Source organism: Cupressus sempervirens, chromosome 2, assembly GCF_028749045.1.
Source record: "Cupressus sempervirens isolate cs-2001-9-10 chromosome 2, ASM2874904v1, whole genome shotgun sequence".
NCBI lineage: Eukaryota > Viridiplantae > Streptophyta > Pinopsida > Cupressales > Cupressaceae > Cupressus > Cupressus sempervirens.
In genome coordinates this window covers 399,157,376-399,175,762 of record NC_143119.1, presented here as the reverse complement: position 1 = coordinate 399,175,762, position 18,387 = coordinate 399,157,376, and the positions used below count along the sequence as shown (strand labels likewise).

Below are 18,387 nucleotides of genomic sequence, written 5' to 3'. Positions count from 1 at the left end.
AACCTTTAAATTATTGCAATAACACATTCATTTTCTCAGTTCTGTCACTCTTTGTTCTACACAAAATTTATTTAGCTGTGGTTGCCACCAGAAGTCAGAATCCATTTGTTTCTTGACCTGAGGCTGCCTACAATCAAGTATTCTGACTATAGTGCAACAGATTAGTATTTCTGTAGAAAACATACATTAGAAATTTGATTTCCTTGAGAACCTTCATGTTCAATCAGGTTTTTGCCAGTGCCATGAATCACAAGTAGCTTTGCCTAATCCCTTTCTTATCCTATTGATATCTAACATAGTAAAATTCAAACAAAAAAATCTTACCTCAATGTTTTCATTGCCTGCTTAAGTGCCATAATACAAAACAAAAGATCAAACTGACCTAACATGAGATCCGTGTCCTTCGAAGTTTGCAATATGATTCGGCATATTAGCTGTATACATTTGTTTACAAATATAACTAACACTACTATATTTTTCCTCAGGTCCAAGCAAATGTAGTCAAGGTAATGTTTGGTCACTTTGCCTCAAGAGCTCTTACAACTATATGTGTTAGTGAAAAAAATGTACCATATTACCAAATTCTGGAAATTTGTAGTGATAACCATTACAAAAAGAGAATTTTCAGGCCATGCTCAACAAAACTATAAGAACATGTAGTGGTATCAAACGCAAACAAACACTCATGCCATGTTCAGATTGTTTTGATAACTGGAAGGTTTAGGAAGAAGGCTTCCTATTTAAAGCCATGATGGAGGGAGTGAAGATATTCTCATGCAACTCGAATCTGAATTTAAACATTAACCTTACCAGTTCTATCCTTCAAAAGATAATAAATTACAATGATTGTATTAACTTGCACAGTATTCACTTAATAACAAACACCAAGATTCAAACCATAGAAACAGAAAGCCCACAAGATTAAGGAACTAGATTTTGAGATTGAATCCCAGCAGTGCCTTAAGAAAAATTAATATATATTCTCTTCCAGTGAAAAAAATAAAGTGACGGAACTTTCAAGGTTGCTTAACTTACTTTTGCAAAGTTGTAAGCTTCCCAAGTAAAAGGCTCCTCTAATTCAACTGCATTGAGGTCCTTGTTCATTTTTTCTTCCAAGAACTCTTCTATATTGTTCATACCATTTGAACCATCACCCTCAGAATCACTCTCCTCTTCAAACAAAGAAACTTCTGTTAATTTTGATCTGTGTGAATATCGATTAGTAGTCTTTGGTGCAAACTTAATTGTGCCTGGAAAAGTTGCTTCTATGGATTTTGCAGTCCCACTTCGCCCACTGACAATGATCTTCCATTCAACTGAATGTTCTGTTGTTGAAACTGTTCCTACTGAAGGATTTCCATCAATTAAAACTATTTTGCGCCTTGGAAAAGGCATAGTTACCGAACAGTACTCCATGACAAGAGGTGCCTTGTAGCCTTCCATTAACTTCAACTTGAATAAAAATGCACCTTCATCTTCTGAAACCATTGAAAGCTGATAAAACCCCTTGATGGGAGGACTTAAATTTGAAAGAGAAGCCTGATAACGCACTAACACAAAGTTTCCGAGTGGTGGTGAAAATACTAGAGCTTGTTTATCTACACCCTGCTCAGAAACCTGGGCACATGGATGAAAAGACACTGCCTCAACATGAGCAGCATTCATGCCTGTTAAGGGGAGAGAAACGTCTGGCAAGCCTTCTAAATCTGCACGACAGTTTATCTGGCCAGAAATGGATATAATGTCTGGAACATCATCCCTATCATACATTGCTGCAGACACTAATTCATGAATCATAAACAGTATTCTTTGCTTTCCTCTAAAGAGATATGGCTTCCATGCTGGCTGTTTCAGATCTGTAGGAGGTAAATCCAATGATGAAAATCCGTTTGCTCTCATAGTTGAAAGATTAGTGACACCAAGATCCAAAGGAGTGCCTGTATAACATGCAATTTTGATGTCAGCATCATCTCAATGAGATCAAACTTCATATAAATGCACAAGGGTCAAAGGCAATTCTAGAAGTAGAAAGGGAACTAATGGCACACAAGAGAATGCTGACCAAAGGGCATTGAACTACTGATGAAGTTCCTCAATCCATCTTTATCAACAGATCTTGAGCTAACTTTGCTACCAGAAAGGTCTGATGCTATGGTGCCTGTGGCAGCCGAACTAACAGTTGCAGTAGCTGGAAGAGGGGCTGCTACAGGCTTGGCCCTAGCTGCAATGCCTGTTATTCCCATGCTTCCTGTTAGAGAGTCTAAGAGGCCTCCAACAGAAGGTGGCGGATTTACAATCATCTCTGGTTCGAGAACCTCCCCAGTAACCACATCTCCCAGGGCTTGCGCCACCATAAATGCCCTGTAAGCAGACAAGCGTCATAGTTAATGGAATGTCCTCACAAGAATTTTCTTTGAGTTACACTTTATAATACATCACCCCAATATAATCAAAATGATTGCACAGAAATGCACAATGCATGTGAATACAATAAAATAATAAGCCTGGCTACCTAAAAAATCGCTAGATATGCCCACACAATCAGTTGAGTTGGTAATCCTAAGAGAAAGGACCAAAGTTAGACAAACCTCAATTGAGTACATCCTACATTGTAAAAAACTGAAAATAATATTTACTTAAATACAGCAGCAAAGAAAGCGACATATGATATGAAGCAGAAAATTTACTTATTTAACAATAAAAAATCAATCTTCAAAGGAGAATAAATGGAGCAATATAAAACACTTCTGCGAATTTTTGAATTTTAACTTCTCAAATAGAAAAGAGAGTTGCAACTTCAGTTTTTCAATGAGAATGGAAAAGCAGATTTGAATAGCCAAACACTCACAAGAAAAGTTTAGTCAATTCAAGTGAAACTTTTCCTGATTGATATCATGCAAATTATGTTTGGACAACAAATCTAGGAATTTTGTGAGTCTGAAAAGCATTTTAAAATAGGTTCTCAAATACAGGCTATAAAAAATACCAGCTCCAAATGGATGTTGAGATCTTTAAACATCCGTTCATAACTTTCCATATAATACCACCATGTCTTCAATCAAATAATGTTATGCTTAAAATAGCACATGAGCTGGTTGCATGCATTCCACACAAAAAAATTAGCTCACTGAACCTCTCCAGAGGTAACAAGTTAGTTGAGAAAAGATGCAGGGTGCCTACATACAAAGTTTGTATTTAGTGATTTATTATGTCTAAAGTTGTAAATCGTGATCATAAAAACGTGTTGCAATTTTGTATCAATATGTGGGGAGAACTTCTCAAGGTTTCATATTGTTAGCTGATTTACTCAAACTGTGATAGTTTAGGGTTATAAACTTATATGCATTATATAATCTTGGCATTGGTAAAAGAAAAAATCTCCAATTCATAATCATCAATGATCAATCCTTATTTGTAGTGACAAAAATTCCCCACTTTCAGTTAAGCATCAGAGATGATTTCTTCTATTTCAAACATGGAAATGTCATCCAGCCCTACAGGAAGCAGCTACCACCGCCATAAGGTTTTTTCTTTTTAATTGATGTCATCATTGGTTTTAGTAATCTTAGCTTCTGCAAGAATTTTGATCTCTGGAGTTGAAATATTCATCATTTTTATGAGTGACTTTCACCTCCTGAATTACAAAAATCTTATATCAAATATACAGGAATTTTGTAACAGTCACAAACCATGAGATGTGCATTGGTCCTGGGAAGATGTTTGAATTTTTATTTTTATTTTTATTTTTAGGTAGTGATTGTGTATAGACCCTTACTGACATTTGATCAGGTTGCTTCCACTGATCTGCTGGTAAATTTGAGACCACAATTGTGCCTCCAAACTTGTCATCTCTTCAAGTTCACATCGATGAGTGGTCAGTCTATGAGGATTTGCTCAGAGCATATGTCTGGTCTAACAGTCTCTAGAAGCCTGTGGAGATGGTAAAACTAAAAAAGACCACATAAGACCACAAAGGAAATACCTTTCTTGGAAGCATGTTAGCCTAGGCACAAAGCAGACCAAGTGTTTTGCAAGTATTGTGATGTGAAGTTTCTAGAAAAAGGAATTGTTTGCCTCATATACCCACCGTGCTCCCATACATAGATGTAATGTTTCATTATGCCTGATTGTTAAGCCTAAGCTTGTGAGGAAGGTGACAGTGAAGTTGGAGACCCTCATAGAAATTTATAAAAATAAAAATAAAAAACAAGTGCCTAGAAGTAAAACTGTAAAAGTGAATCAGGGTTTACTAACCTTTCACCTAGAGTTTACAATTTGAGGAGTTAGGTTGTGCCATGTAATACGGATTAATCCTTGATTGGAAATTCTGCCAATCTATTCCCCAAAATATCAGAGGTTGTTGGTTGACTTTGGTCAACAATTTTTAGGAGACTTTTTGGCGACTAATTGTTAAGCATCGTCATTACTCCTTGCAAAATATTGCAATTAATCCATGCAAAAAATTTGCCAGGGAAAAAACCTAAACCAAGCCAAAAACTGCCCATTTTTTCTATTCAATCGCCACGCCTTAAATCCCCAAAAACTAAACACTAAATTGTATTTTTAACCCCTTTTGTCTTGATTTATTCAAAAAATCCTCCTCTAGTTTGCCGCTTTATACCCCAAATAGTTTAAGCTCCTTCAGTTACAACCGCAACCACAAAGTAGAAAGCAACGCAACCAATGATTTTATTTTTGCAACCTTCCTTTCACTGCAGTGAGATAACATTCTTTTTAATTCATTTTTACAATAATTTGTTAGTTATTTCAGTGTTTTGTTAAGATTTATATTTTTCAATTTGTTTTTTTTTACTTTTGTTTTTGCTTTTTAAATTAATTAAAAGTTGTTTTAGACCCCTTGATGGCAATGCTTGACGCAAAAGCCATAACTGGTCAGAAATTCAAAATCCTTTCTGTTGATGAGTTTTAAAGATTAATTTTGATAAAAAAGGAGGCCAATATACTGTGAATTATTAAAGACATAAGAGCTATCTCGATAAAAAGCTACATTATCAACTCCAATGGATGTATTCACAAAAAAATTGACACCGGTGTATTTTCTAGTTTCTTCTTTTGCTGGCACAATCTTCTTAAAGTCAGTTGATACTTCAAGGAAGATCAAATACAGATCATGTACGTGGGTTTTGGAAGACATTTGCCATAAGTGACAGTGGAAAATGAAGTGCATCACTAATAATGCTGCTGCAGGTAGATTACTAATAGATAGACAGCCCAAAAAAATTCTACCTTTTAAAACACAGTGCATTGCAATGATTATATGTTGGAAGACACAGTGCATTGCAATGATTTAATTCTGTGGAGCATGCCCAAAAACAATTGCAAATGCATTTATAACCATGCTTGGGTACTCTCTTATAAAGAGCTCACATGGTTATAAATGCAAACGTTTGTTGCAGCCCAAAAGATTTTTTGAGGCAAACGTTTGTTAGTGAGTTGCAGTGAATCTACTGTTGGGATCAATGTAATAGAATGGGTAACTGATGAACCCAACTGTTAAAAAGATAACATTAGTCAGAATTCAGGAAAATCAATTGAGATAATATATGTATATGTGTGTGCATGTATACCAGTTAAACATGTGAACTGATATACATTCACACACATATACATAGTATTCTGTCATAAATTCAGATCTTCCTCGAATTAAATTAATCGATCAAGTACAAACATATGATCATGTCTCTCAGATCAAAGAATCGTGTGTATGATCAAATCTACAGATCGGGGGGTATTTTAAATGCAAAACAAACTTGCCCTTAGGGCTTTGTCATTTGATTAATTAATTACACTCGATCAGATTCAGGTCTCTTGGGTTAGTTAATATAAGTCTTCATGCCCCCTCAAATGAAACTTATCCCCAACAGTTATGCCTCTTGAGGAATATATTTATATTGACCGATCATGAGATAATAGACATTGAAGACAATAAATATACTCTTCTCTACTGCTCGGCAATAGCAGAATTATCAACTCCAATATTGATATTCAGATTTAATCTACAGTATTGCAATATAGTTTCAAGCACCTGCAATAATTACCTGCAAAACAATTAAACCAAAGTCAGTACTCTGTCCAACCGTTTTGTCATTACTGTCTGATCATAAGTTCAACTGCAATTATGCCTACTCTTGAATGCCGACAAAAGAGATTATAAGTGTAAGTCTTTAAAAAAATATAGTTTTTGTTTTTCAGTGCCTAAATAAGTATTTTATCCTTACAACATAATAGTTAGTTTATGTTGCAACAAGACTATTTGACTTTTGAAATTTTGTAGGTGACTGAGTCATTAGTTTTTTCACTTGATGAAAAAAAAATGAGAATGTAATGTCCCCATGTCCTACCCTTCCTGAACATCAGCTATTTTCTAGAGATTGGCCTATCAGTAGGCCCTGTACACCAATTCGACAAATAGGAAATCCATCCAGAGGTTGCAAATTCACACGGGACATCTTCAGACTGCATTTCAGCAGTTTAAATGATGTCACCAGGTGTCAAAGACAGTTACATAAATTCTAGGAGGGGGCCCAATTTTGTTGAGACTGGCAGAAAGTTTTGTGATCCATTTAGATGCTTGGACACAATTTCCTATACTTTAGGGAGATCCTTAGTTTTTAGGAGTCTATCAATTGGCATGTTACTTGTAGACATCACCAGGTGACCATGTCTAGCATCAGTTTTCAATTTCAAGTGTTCAAAAAAAGGGGCATTCGAATAAACATTAAACATTAAAGTTATTAAGTAGAATGTTTAATTTAAATCAGTAAATAAAAGCACTTTATAATGAGCACTTAATGAAGGAATAATAAAGTTACTTTAATATCATATTTTAAAGTGACTAAGAATAATAAGGCTATTTTAGTAAAATAAAATAAAATGACTTTATCATTATAAAAAGTTACTTTACTAAAGTACCTTATATTACTTCTAAGTTACCGGTTTGGGCTCAGGGGCGTATTCGGGTTCGTGAGTTCGGGCAAAAACAAGTCCCATTTGTGATCGTGGGTGGGTCTGTGGGTATACATACATACATACATACATACATATATATATATATATATATATATATATATACAAAAAAAAAAAAGAGAAACTCATGGGTCCTCCCCGGTTCGCCACGGGTCCTCCTGAGTTCACCACGGGTCCTTATTTTGGACAATGGGTCCGCCCAGGTCCAGACAGGGTCCTTTATTTTGGATTGTGGGTCTACTCGGGTCCTCGTTGGCACGGACATGGGCAGACCCACAGTCCAAAATAAGGACCCTGCTTGAACCTGCAACGAACTCAGGCGTAAATCCGGACCTGGATCAGGGCAGGAGGGTCCGAACCCAGTAACTAAGTATTACTTTAATAAAGTGATGAATAAGGAGCCTCTAGTGGTACAGCCATTCTAGGGAAGATAATAAGTTGTTTTGTAAAAGTAAATAACTATTGAAGAGGCCATGAAGTGTGTGGCAGTGTCAAGGAGGGAAATTAAGACTTTTTATTTTATTTATGCAATACCTAAAAGTGGCATACCTTCTTGGAGGAGATTAAAAGAGGTTGAGGGGCTGCATTTTGGACCATTCACAAGTTATTTTCAGCATTGGCTTATTGGTTTGGAGCTCTTGAGAAACAAGGGTTTTCGGCCTTGGATACTGATGCGCAATGGTCCAGGCTGAAGGCGGAGGCGGAAGCTAGTCGAGACGAATGTCGGCACGGATGTGTCTGGATGCTGACCGAGAGTGACTTCTGGCCAACATCTCAATGCATCTAGGAGCCTCCGACATAATCTAAATGCCCAAACATGCTGAAAAGTGCTTTTTTCACTTAAACTTTTCAAGTTTTTTTCAAAAGAAATATTTGAAAAAAAGACAAAGAAAGAAGTTTAGCTATCTATTTTAATTGTTTTCTATCATTGATTTACACTTATATACTTGACGTTTATAGTTTTTTTCTAATTTAGATTTATTTAAATTCTTATCATAGGCATATCAAGAAATTATATTCTATTGTGGAAGAATGGCCAAGACTAGTAGTCAAAGTTCAGCAGGAGGGCAAGAAGACAATAGTTTTAAAATTGATGTAGCATCTCCTTTATGGAGACATACCACAAGAATGTCATGGACTCATAGGTTTCTGGAGGTGCATCGTATCTTTGGAAGTGTAATTTTTATCAAAGCAACAAAGGCAAACCATTCAATAGCTCTTATTCTCGGATCAAACTTCATTTTATGGGTCCTGCTAGTAAAGGATCTAGATTTTCAATGTGCAAAGGCACAGATGGGAGGGAGCCACCTAATGCACAAATAGCTTCATTAGTAAAAGAACAAGAAGTTGTTGACAAATTGTTAGAAAGATCAAAACAAAGTTTTTGTCAACCTCCATCCTCAAAGAAAACGGTGCAATTACCCATGGAGCCAATTGTATCCTCCAAACACTCATTCTTACAAGTACCTATACTAGGAGTGGAAGTGGAAGAGGAAGAAGTGGAAACTATTGCCCGCAAAAAAAGTCCATTGGACACCGCATTTAAAATGGAGGCAAGAGGCTTGGTTTCAATGCCAACGGTCTCTATGCCAACGGTCTTCCTTTCAGTTTGGTAGGAGCACCATATTGGAAGGAAATGGTGGCAGCCATAAATAAAGCACCGGTTGATTACACAAGTCTTGAGTATGAAAAGGTACGTACCACTTTATTGCAAATAGAGGGGATTTGTGTAGAGCGCCATTCAACCAATTAGAAATTCATGGAAAACTTTGAGTGTTTCTATTGTTTCGAATGGATGGAAAGATACGAGAAACCAACCATTGATTAATGTGATGGCAGTGTCACCCAAAGGGGCAATGTTTTTTAAGGAAGTTGATCGTGAAGGGGAAGCGAAAGATTCACAATTCATTTCCAAAATTCTCATTGACGCAATAGAGATGGTGGATAGTGAGAATGTAGTTCAAGTGATTACAGATAATGCCAAAAATTGCAGGGATGCAGATGCTTTGGTTGAGGGCCAGTATGACCATATTTTTTTTTAACCATGAACCATACATTCCCTAAACTTAGTCATGCAACAAATTGGCACCCAAATAGATTGGGTGAAGCAAACATACCAAGGAGAGGAGATATTAATGTTTGTGATGAACCACTACATGTCACAATCCATTCTCAGATCATTCTCCAATTTGGAGTTTCTAAAGGTAATATTTAAATATAGTTTTTGTCATGTTCAATTATCAAGATTCAAATTGTATATAACTTTTCTTAATATTTATTGACATATTGTTTTGATTAACTTATTTAGGTGGTTGAAACTTGATTTGCATCTCATACTATTGTTATGAGATGACCTGTCAAGGTGCAAGGTGCACTAAGCAAATGGTTATTTCTAGCCAGTGGGGTATATGGAAGGCTTTGAATTCAAAGAGGGAACAAAAGGTCAAGGCATTGATCTTGGACGATAGTTGGTGAGCTTGTGTGCAATTTGTATTAGATTTCACGGACTCTATCATGACTATGCTCTGCTTCGCTAATTCAAATCAGCCTTGTTTGAGGGATGTCTATGATGGCATGGACACAATGGTAGAGGGTAAAACTTTCTATATAAGCACATGAGGATGGCCCCATAAAATGTGAAACCTTATGCAATCAACTTGAATCAATCATTCATCATCGTTGGGAAAAGATGACTACACCATTACACCTCCTTACATATGCCTTATCTCCAAGGTACTATAGCAAGGAAGTACTTGGTAAGCCAAATAGAATAACACCATCTGCGGATGAAGTTAGTGGGTGCTACAAAGCTTTTGCAAGACTCTTCCTAGATGATGAGACTCACAAAAAAGTTAAGACTGAATTTGGGTTATTTGCTTTGGGAGCAAGACTTGGTCCTCTGCAATAAAGGACCATGTGACATGGGAGCTATTACATGGTGGTACCTCTATGGTCAACTATTTAAGCATCTACAACCTCTCACCATCAAAACCCTCTCACAAGTAAGTTTTATTTGTTTTTACCTTTTTCGTTTACCACATGCATTCTACAATTCTTCAAATTGGTTTTCATTTTTATGTTTTACCTTACTAATTAATTTTATAATTGTGAACATTGTCTAGGTTGCAAATTCTTCTATTGTTGAATGGCATTGGAGTACATACTCCTTTATCCACTCGATGAAGTGTAAACAGTTGAGCTCTAGAAAAGCTAAAGATCTGGTTTCTATTCATACCAACTTGCATCTTTTGTCATGTAAAGAAGATCACTACAAGGAAGGAGCAGCCAAGCTTCAGGATGTAGAACCTGAGTGTACAAACTTGGATGCAACTATTTAACATCTTACTACAATCACGTATGATGATGCTGATAACATCATGACACATGGTGTATCTAATGCAAGTGGAACCGCTTTCGGTTCAAATTATTTTAAACTTGCAGCAGTTGAAGGAGTTGGAGATGATGAGGAATTTTTTGTGGATCCATATGATTCAGATTCAGATTGATAAACATTGAAAAATGAACTATATTTTGGTTTTGTAATTGTAATGATTTTCTAATTTGCACTGGAATTGTTAACATAGACGTATATGATATCATTCATATGGTTTATAATCTTATTGAGTATGTGAATATGTATTTGTTACATTCCAATTTTTGGCTAAATTATAAATGTTCCTTTATAACCATTGAAGCTTCATGCGAAGTTGAGTGATTAGTTAAATTAGTTATTCGTCATGATTTCATGTGAAAATGAAGCATTGGTTGTTCATTATGATTTCATGTGAAAATGAAGTGTTGGTTGTTCGTTATGATTTCATGGAAAATTGGAATATTGGTTAATCCCTATGATGATATATGATTTGGAAATGGTTGGCTAATATGATTATATGCTATGATAAATTTGACTTCACAAAATGACGACAAATATGTTATTACTATGGTAAACTCTTTTCTTGTAGGAGCGCGAAGAAGGGGGGAAACATTGCCAAAAAAGGAATTGGGCATGAGGGCACCACTTGTCAATGGGTCCTAAACCACCATGGCCGAGGAAAATGGACTGGTTAAGCAAGAGTATGCCTTTTTTCTTTGGCTAGCCGCCCGCCCCTAACCCCATGGGCGAACTTTCACAAACCCCATTTGTTGGCCGCAAGTTATTGTAAGGGACCTTCTATTATATAGGCATGGCGTATACTCAATGAAACTACGAAGTTTCAGGGCATCTTCTCTATAGTAGGGCATTATTTGGAGTAATGATTAAAACCACCCCACCCGGACGTTCCCTTCAAACTACCCTTCATCTCATTCCTCTCTCACCCCTACTATCTCGCTAGGTAACTCGAAAGGGACCAAACAATTACCATGAGCTAACCAGGTCAACACTTTAATAAAATAATACAAGTATTTACTTGAGCAAGAAACAATCTAAGAACAATGGTAATATATGTAAATATAGTAGGGGTATACTGTATCATTATAATAAAATATAAAGAGTAAAATTATTATTTTCATCCTTATGTCAACGTCTTATGAAGCTATTATTAATATTTTTCCAACCTTGGTAATGCTTTTAATATTATTTCATGAGCAGCCATATTTCTTATATTCTTTCATCAGGCCCTTATATCTTCTTCTGTGGCCATTTTAAATTTTATAATATTGCCACATGTGTTGTCGATGACTCATTGTTTCTAAGTCTTTGCCACCTTTTACTTTCTTGCTCGTAACCAAGCATGCAACTGAGTAAGACAAAGACTTTATTTGTGTGATGGTTCCTAAGGAGAAGCATTCCAAAAATCATAACAAATATATCGTAATTGCATACTCGCATATTGTCCACATTTAATTCATATTGTTTCACAATCACATATTGCTTGTGATTTCTTTCATACCACTTCACTGTAGCATATGGTTGCAATTCCATTTGCCTTGATTATTGAAATATGCATCATTGTTGTGCGATCAATTCACCATGAAATCTCTTGCATATATCGCCATACTGCATTCGGCATTCTTACTGAAGATATGATCTGCATTCAGTCATGTTCTATTAACAGGTATTTTACTTTTATGGTTTGCAATTTCAATCAAAGATACGTTTAGCTGATCAATATTGATTAATCAATTATTTTCCTTTCAATTGTTTAGGATTCAATTATTCTATTGTAGTTGGTGATTCTCTTTCATCTGAATATGTAAAGTAGTTGTAACTGCCTTCTCATGCTCATTAATATGAAAAGTAATTGTGTTCAATGATATGATAGTTGTTATTTAAGATTGGGGAAAACAGGTTGTAACGTATGGTATCAAAGCTCTGGGTTAGACACTGAACCTTGGGCCCAGCACTATTTCAGGGAAGCTAAAAATATAATGTTGAATGAGACAAGGTGAGTATTTACTTTGTGTAACTGAATATTTTATAATGTAAGTTGGAAAATCATCCAAGATGGCCAAGAAGGGCTAAGATGAGTGGTGTACTCCATCTGAACTGGACGGATGGATAAACCTACAAAAATAAGAAAGATGAATCAAAACTATGAAAAATATCATAATTGGAATATAGTTTCTCTGTCAAGTTAAGCGGTGGGTGATCGTGTACATGGCGTCCATTGGAAATCCCTGGCCAAGGTAGGTTCAGTGGCACAATTCCTGTTGTGATCACTAGAGGTCAGGGTTGCTTGTAGTTGGTAGATAGGTTGATGGAAGTTATCCATAGCCTAGTTGGCTGCCTAGCCAACACTCAAACACCAAGATGCTCAAGTGGCAAGACAAGATGGTGTACACGTGTCGTATCCTGGGTAGGGAGGGCCATTCTTAGTAGAAAATGAGTGATGATTACACTATGTCTAGATGCCTAGACTTGCACAATACAAACCAGTTTCTACTTCCTTGATGCAATGTGATTGAAACCTTGTTAATAACTAGTTATTTCTTCTAGTCGCATGTTTATCTCAGTTTCAGCATCATACTTTATGAAATTTCATTCCTGTTCATATGAAAAGGTAGTTAAGATTTAGTTATCCATTTTTGGACTTGAATTGAAAATTGTGAACCGTGATTTTGAGATTTCTTTTGATCTTTAAGTTGCTAGGGGTGTCTATATGTTGCTAGTTATGTGATGTAAAGTTAGTTACTCTTCTAGTGATGATTAAATGGCGAGAAGGCCATACATCAGATTTTTGTGCTCCTGCATGGAGTGAGCATACTTGCATAAATGAAACTATCAATGCTTATTTATTATAAATTTTGTTTGAAACTATCAATGCTTATTTATCATAATTTTTTCTTTTGAAGCATTATGATGACGAGATAGGCATGAAAGTCTAGGTCACATGAATGGGAAAAGTGGATTCCCAAATCTTTATAGGTGATTGGCGAGCATGCCTAGATGATCTACCTAACCGACAACAACGCTATGTTAGATGGCATATATGACTAACTTGCTTCAGATACCTATGATCAATTTATGATCTAAAGAAGTTGTGTTAAGAAAATTTCAGCTTAAAAGATAATGTTTTTCAATATGGAACTTAATTGAATGTTAAGGGAGTAGATTGCGAAGAACATACAAATATTTTTTTACTTGCATCTAAACATATGAATTATGTTCCTATTGTTATAAAATGATCAAACTAAATTAGTATGCACATAGGTGCATGGATTGGAGACATTGCATTAAACTTGTTTGAAGCATATTATTATGAACTTGAATGTGAATAAGAAAGGGAAGCCAACCACCCTATGGTTACGATTTCTATAAGTAGAATACCAAAGAAATGTAAGTTTTGTGGATAGATCAGGCCCAAGGTCTGAGCCCCAGTTGGAACGTTTTGTGGAAAGATCATACAAGCGTTTAGGTCACACTCTTATCTCAAGATTTGCATGTGGAAGTGTAGTCCAATGGCTTAGGAGACTGGGATACAAATAGTGTGCTACCATGTTTATTACAACCTTGGTGGTCTTGTTTGGGCGTATTATGAATTTATGATCTTTCATAGTATATTATGGTTATATTTTTTTTGGATGCATTTTTATAGATTGCATAATACAAATGCTATACTAATTCCATATGAAGTATCATGATGTATTGGGATGCTCATGTTCACATTGATGAAATGTGAATGCTTAATCATATCAAGATGAAAGAATTGTAAGACTCATATTGTCATAGAGATCGAATATATTTCTATCATAAATTGACTTTAAAAAATAATTCTATTGAAATATCCACTAACCATTACAAGTGATTTGTGAGCCTACAAGGATGCTCTACTCATTTAATGTGTGCCACATACTAGATGGTATGTATGAGCAATTTAGTTACTTGTGATCAAGTTATGATCTAAAGCATGATAGTTAAGGAATTGCGAGTTTTTGAAGGATTATCTTACTCTTGAATATTGAACATTGAAAATTCTCTTACACAAGCTATTGGTATGAGAAATGAACTAAAAACATTGTAAGTGTCTAGATGAGTGAAACAGGAACATCAAATGGAATATCCTAAAACGTGATCAATTCAAAGTGATGCTATAGCATGGTGAAGGAAGCACAGGTATAGTAAAGAAAACACACATATGTGTGTTTGCTTTTGATTTTACGGTATTGTATAAGCATTTTTTCTCTCTAAAAGCATTGAGATAAGGGGATGATGGACTTTGATCTGATCATAGCTCAGATTGTGAATAGAATGAGATGATTTCATGATGTGTGTGTATATATATATATATATATATATATATATATCTTGTATTTTGAATATTCTTATACTGTTTAAAATTACAAAGTTCATCGAGGACGATGAAACACAAGGGGTAGGATCTATATATATCTTGTATTTTGAATATTCTTATACTGTTTAAAATTGCAGAGTTCATCGAGGACAATGAAACACAAGGGGGAGGATATATATATATATATATATCTTGTATTTTGAATATTCTTTTTAGTGTTTGAAATTGCAAAGTTCATCGAGCACAAAAAAACACAAGGGGAGGATATGTTACATCCCAATTTTTGGCTTAATTACAAATGCTCCTTTATAATCGTTGAAGCTTCATGCAAAGTTGGGTGATTGGTTAAATTGGTTATTCGTTATGGTTTCATGTGAAAATGAAGTGTTGGTTATAATGTTATGATTTTATGGGAAATTGGAATAATGGTTAAACGTTATGATGATATATGAGTTGGAAATAGTTGGCTAATTTGATTATATGCTATGAAATTTTGACTTCGTAAAATGATAAAAAATATGTTATTACCATGGTAAACTCTTTTCTTGCTGGAGCACAAAGAAGGGGGGGAAGCATTGCCAAAAAGGAAATTGGGCATGGGTCCTAAACCACCATGGCCAAAGAAAATTGACTAGGTCAAGCAAAGGTATACCAAAATTTCATCATGAGCTAACTGGGTCAACACCTTTAATAAAATAATAAAAGTATCCACTTGAGCAAGAAACGATCTAGGAACAATTGTAATATATGTAAATATAGTAGGGTATTATTATAATAAAATATAAAGAGTAAAATTATTATTTTCATCCTTATGTCAACGTCTTATAAAGCTATTATTATTATTAGTTCCCAACCTTAGCAATGGTGTGCAGCCATATTTCTTATATTCTTTCATCGGGCCCTTATATCTTCTTTGGTGGTCATTTTACATTTTATAATATTGCCACGTGTGTTGTCGATGGCTCCTTGTTTGTAACTCTTTGCCACCTTTTACTTTCTTGCTCGTAACCGAGTATGCAACCAAGTAAGACAAAATTTATTTGTTCAATGGTTCCTAAGGAGAAGCATTCCAAAAATCAGAACAGAGATATCACAATTTCATACTCGCATCCTGCCTGCATTCAATTCATATTGTTTCACAATCACATATTGCCTATGATTTCTTTCATACTACCTCACAATAGCAATATAGTTGCAATTCCATTTGCCTTGATTATTGAACTATGCATCATTGTTGTGTGATCAATTCACCATGAAATCTCTTGCACATATCCTTCCATACCACGTCCGACATTCTTGTTGGAGGTCACAAACACAAGTGTCGTGAGTAACATTGGAGGCTGTACCAAATATTTCTCTGCTCTATGTTTGCAATCCTGGCTTTACATCTACCAGCAATTGCTTAGGGTCCAATTTTTGCATTCAAGGAAGTTATATTCCAGCCAAATCATGCAATACTTCTGATTATTTTTATTCTTTACAAATTGATATAAGAGGCTCACAGATCTTAGCTTGGAAGTAAATAAGGCAACGATATCATAGATAGAGACTAGCTCTTAAATGAACTATTTATTTCACTTTTGCCTAAGTTTGCAAATATGCTCAAACAGACACCCAAGGAATTCATCAAGGAAGACTAGCAAGGTCGCGACGACAAGTGTGTACTAATAATCATTGAACCACAGGTTATCCCTACATGTTAAGAGAAAGAAATCAGTAACTAATAAACAAATATTAAATACAAGTAACTTAACAAGCTGAGTCAACTCACGGTGGTCTAAGGGTATGATTCTTGTTGTGAAGCCAGTTTTGGAATGAGACTCTAATACGTGGGTGCTCAGTGGTAGGACCAAGTGTGCCATGCCTAATCCCAAGTAGGGAAGGCCCTTCTCAGTTGAGATTGTGTGGGGATACTTAAGGGTCTGTGGTTGGGAGGTTAAGCCCCTGACAGTGCTTCTCCTCTCCACAAGATGCCAAGACTTGAACAAAACAGAGATATGATCTGCATTCAATCGTTTTCTATTAATAGGTATTTTACTTTTATGAATTTGCAATTTCAGTCGAATATATGTTTAGATGATTAATATCGTTAAATCAGTTATTTTCCTTTCAGTTGTTTAGGATTCAGTTATTCTATTATAGCCATTGATTCTCTCTCATCTGAATACGTAAAGTAGCTGTTGTAACTGCCTTTTCATGCTCATGCATATGAAAATAACTGTGTTCAATGATATGATAGTTACTATTTAAGACTGGGGTTGTTACAGTATTGATGAAGTTACAAGCCATCAAATGTTTTAATTTTGTATATTTATTTCATTTCTTTGCATATACATAGTATAACTGTATATATATATATAGACACACGCAACTGCACTGCATCCCTCAAAAAAATTACACACCCGCTTCCTGCATCCGCTTCCAGATCTGCATCCGAATTGGTAACTAAGTTTTCAGCAATGATTGCAACCTTTGGGAAAGAAATCTCTCAGAGTTTGGAGGGCTTGCAGGTATCAGAGATCATCCCAGGGCAACCATCCAACTATCATATAGGTAACTGAATTACAAGCTACAGGCAGATTACTATTTTCAGACTCATGTCATGAATTTAGCAGAGGATTTATAGATATCATCAGAATTATAATTCAGATCTGTAATTTTTTGCACAACACGGCCATACCAGTTCTTAATTAGCTGGCCACTCCATTATCAGGAAATGGCAGTTGTCTAAAATGTCGAGTACAAGGTCTTTAGAGCATCAGTTTCCAAATCACGATAAATTCTGCAGAGGAATTCAGATTTAATAGTTACAACAGGATTACCTTCAATCGGCAAATTATCCATTCTTCCTGTTGGGCATTGAAGATAGGATATGTTCAGATTTCAACCATCACAAATAAACCCTTAATTCATCATTTCCAGAATTTGTATTGTAGGTTAAAGCTGATGTTTTTGTTTGCTATTGGATTCCTTGAAATGAAATCAAATTAGGATGTTAAGTTGAAGTTTGATGTGTGTTTGGAATCATGAATTCATATCATTTTTAGGTGTATATTCTTTAGCATTTATATTGCAATCAAAAAGAAATAAAAATCAGCGAAGTAGCTAAAACCAAAAAAATCAAAATCAGAAGCTCTATTTCCAATTTGGGGGTGGGATATTACAATGGTGTCTAAGCACATATTATACTGCCATCTTGTGCTTTCAGCAATTCAGAAATTAATAATGAGTTCATATGAGCAGAAAAACAGGGAAGAAATACTTAGCATGTTTGAGGAATAGGATACACTTCCTCAAATTATCAGCGGATTTCCTTTCAATAGTTTCATGAGCCACCATCCGAGAATATGCTACAAGACTAAGTATGCAAAGAGAGAGTATCAAATGATAGCTTTTGATCTTTTTGCTTAGGAAGAGGATAGAAAAGCTACAAGTGAGGAGTTTGAGAATGTCGATAATGATTCTGATGACATCTATGCACCTACCATTGATGAGTTTGCCCTTCAAGAAGAAAAATAAGTAGTTGAGGTTTTGCATAATGAGTTCCTTAATGTTTCTTATGGAGCCCGTGTAATGTCCCCTTTTGGGACATTAGAAGATTTAAAGACTTATTCATATAATATTAAAATTATCTATGAGAGCATGAACAAAAAGGGGCAATTTAATA

At 35.4% G+C, this 18,387-nt stretch overlaps 1 protein-coding gene across 1 annotated transcript in view; it reads right to left on the bottom strand.

Annotated features, from left to right (window-relative positions):
* Window positions 1–18,387, bottom strand: part of LOC149572821 (clathrin adaptor complexes medium subunit family protein) — a 116,801-nt gene that overhangs the window by 55,725 nt on the left and 42,689 nt on the right. Inside the window, exons 4-5 of the mRNA XM_089813898.1 lie at window positions 2,063–2,361; window positions 1,036–1,937 (exon numbers count right to left, since the gene is read on the bottom strand). Of these exons, the coding sequence (XP_089670024.1) occupies window positions 1,036–1,937; window positions 2,063–2,361 (1,201 nt within the window). The remainder of the gene's footprint in view (window positions 1–1,035; window positions 1,938–2,062; window positions 2,362–18,387) is intronic.